Source organism: Berghia stephanieae, chromosome 15 (genome assembly GCF_034508935.2).
Source record: "Berghia stephanieae isolate SIO BIC M18660-M18661 chromosome 15, UCSD_Bste_1.3, whole genome shotgun sequence".
NCBI classification, from domain to species: Eukaryota; Metazoa; Mollusca; class Gastropoda; order Nudibranchia; family Aeolidiidae; genus Berghia; species Berghia stephanieae.
In genome coordinates, this window is record NC_088374.1 from 9,491,671 (window position 1) to 9,492,750 (window position 1,080).

Below are 1,080 nucleotides of genomic sequence, written 5' to 3' on the forward strand. Positions count from 1 at the left end.
CTCACTCAGGCCGTCGTTCATTTTTTTTTCATAAACAGCGTCTAATTTCATACGAGTATATAAACCTGAGCAAGGAAAATTCAACTAAACGCTTGCTTACCTGTCCTTTCAAACATGAAATTATTGTTGTTAACCACGTGAATAGCAGCTTCCAGCTGCCGTATAATCTCATCACGATTTTTAAACGAAAAACCGTTATGTGACCTAAACGAAAGATTAACTAGAAAATGCTCGTTTAAAATACATAAAATTAAACATTTGGTACAATGCCTGCCACAATGTGCATTAGATAATCATTGTATTGCAGCAAGCGTGGACGAGGAGAAGTTTTGCTTTCTTCATAGAGAATGTCCTATGCTATCAGGCTGTGGTACGGAAAACAAAAACCACAAATACCGAAATAAGTATTGTGCGCATGGAACATGGAATATGTCAACTAATTCTTGTAATTGCCTCAACGGATTTTTTGGAGATAGGTGCAAGCAATGTTATGAACAGTGTAAAGATTTGTGGACAGCAGGCTACCCAAAAGGAGGGCATTATGTCTATTTAGATCCCATACATACAGGAGAGAAACCGTTTTACGGACTTTGTACAATAAGCGCAAGCTACTTCTACTTCCAAATGATTGGAAACAAAGGAGAAAAAACCTTCAACATGTCATGGGCAGATTACGTCAATGGATTTCACATCGATGAAGGCCATTTCTGGGGCGGATTGTACCCTTGGCATAGACTGACAACTTTCGGGTGTAATTCATTTACTATTGGTTTTACGGTTACTTATCAACAGTACAATCTCAACGTTTATCGACATTATTTTGGTTTTTCTGTCTCTGGTGAGAACGGCATGTACAGTTTCACTTATTCATCGATCTTTACAAATCGGCGTGGGAATTCACCGATCACGGCAAAATTTGGTGAATGTTTGATTCATCGGAAAAACATTCCATTTTCTACCTGGGACGCAGATCATGATGAAAATGTAGAGGAAAACTGTGCATCTAGGGCTGGATCCGGTTGGTGGTATAAAGGTTGTGACAATCCCTGTAACCCTCTAGGGTTTGGACTCAAGCACTTG

General features: G+C 39.3%; 1 protein-coding gene across 1 annotated transcript in view; it reads left to right on the plus strand.

Moving 5' to 3' along the window:
• Positions 1-429: 429 nt before the first annotated feature.
• Positions 430-1,080, plus strand: part of LOC144960352 (angiopoietin-related protein 4-like) — a 1,339-nt gene continuing 688 nt past the window's right edge. Inside the window, exon 1 of the mRNA XM_078893435.1 lies at positions 430-1,080. This exon is cut by the window's right edge and continues 66 nt beyond it. Within this exon, the coding sequence (XP_078749561.1) occupies positions 430-1,080 (651 nt within the window).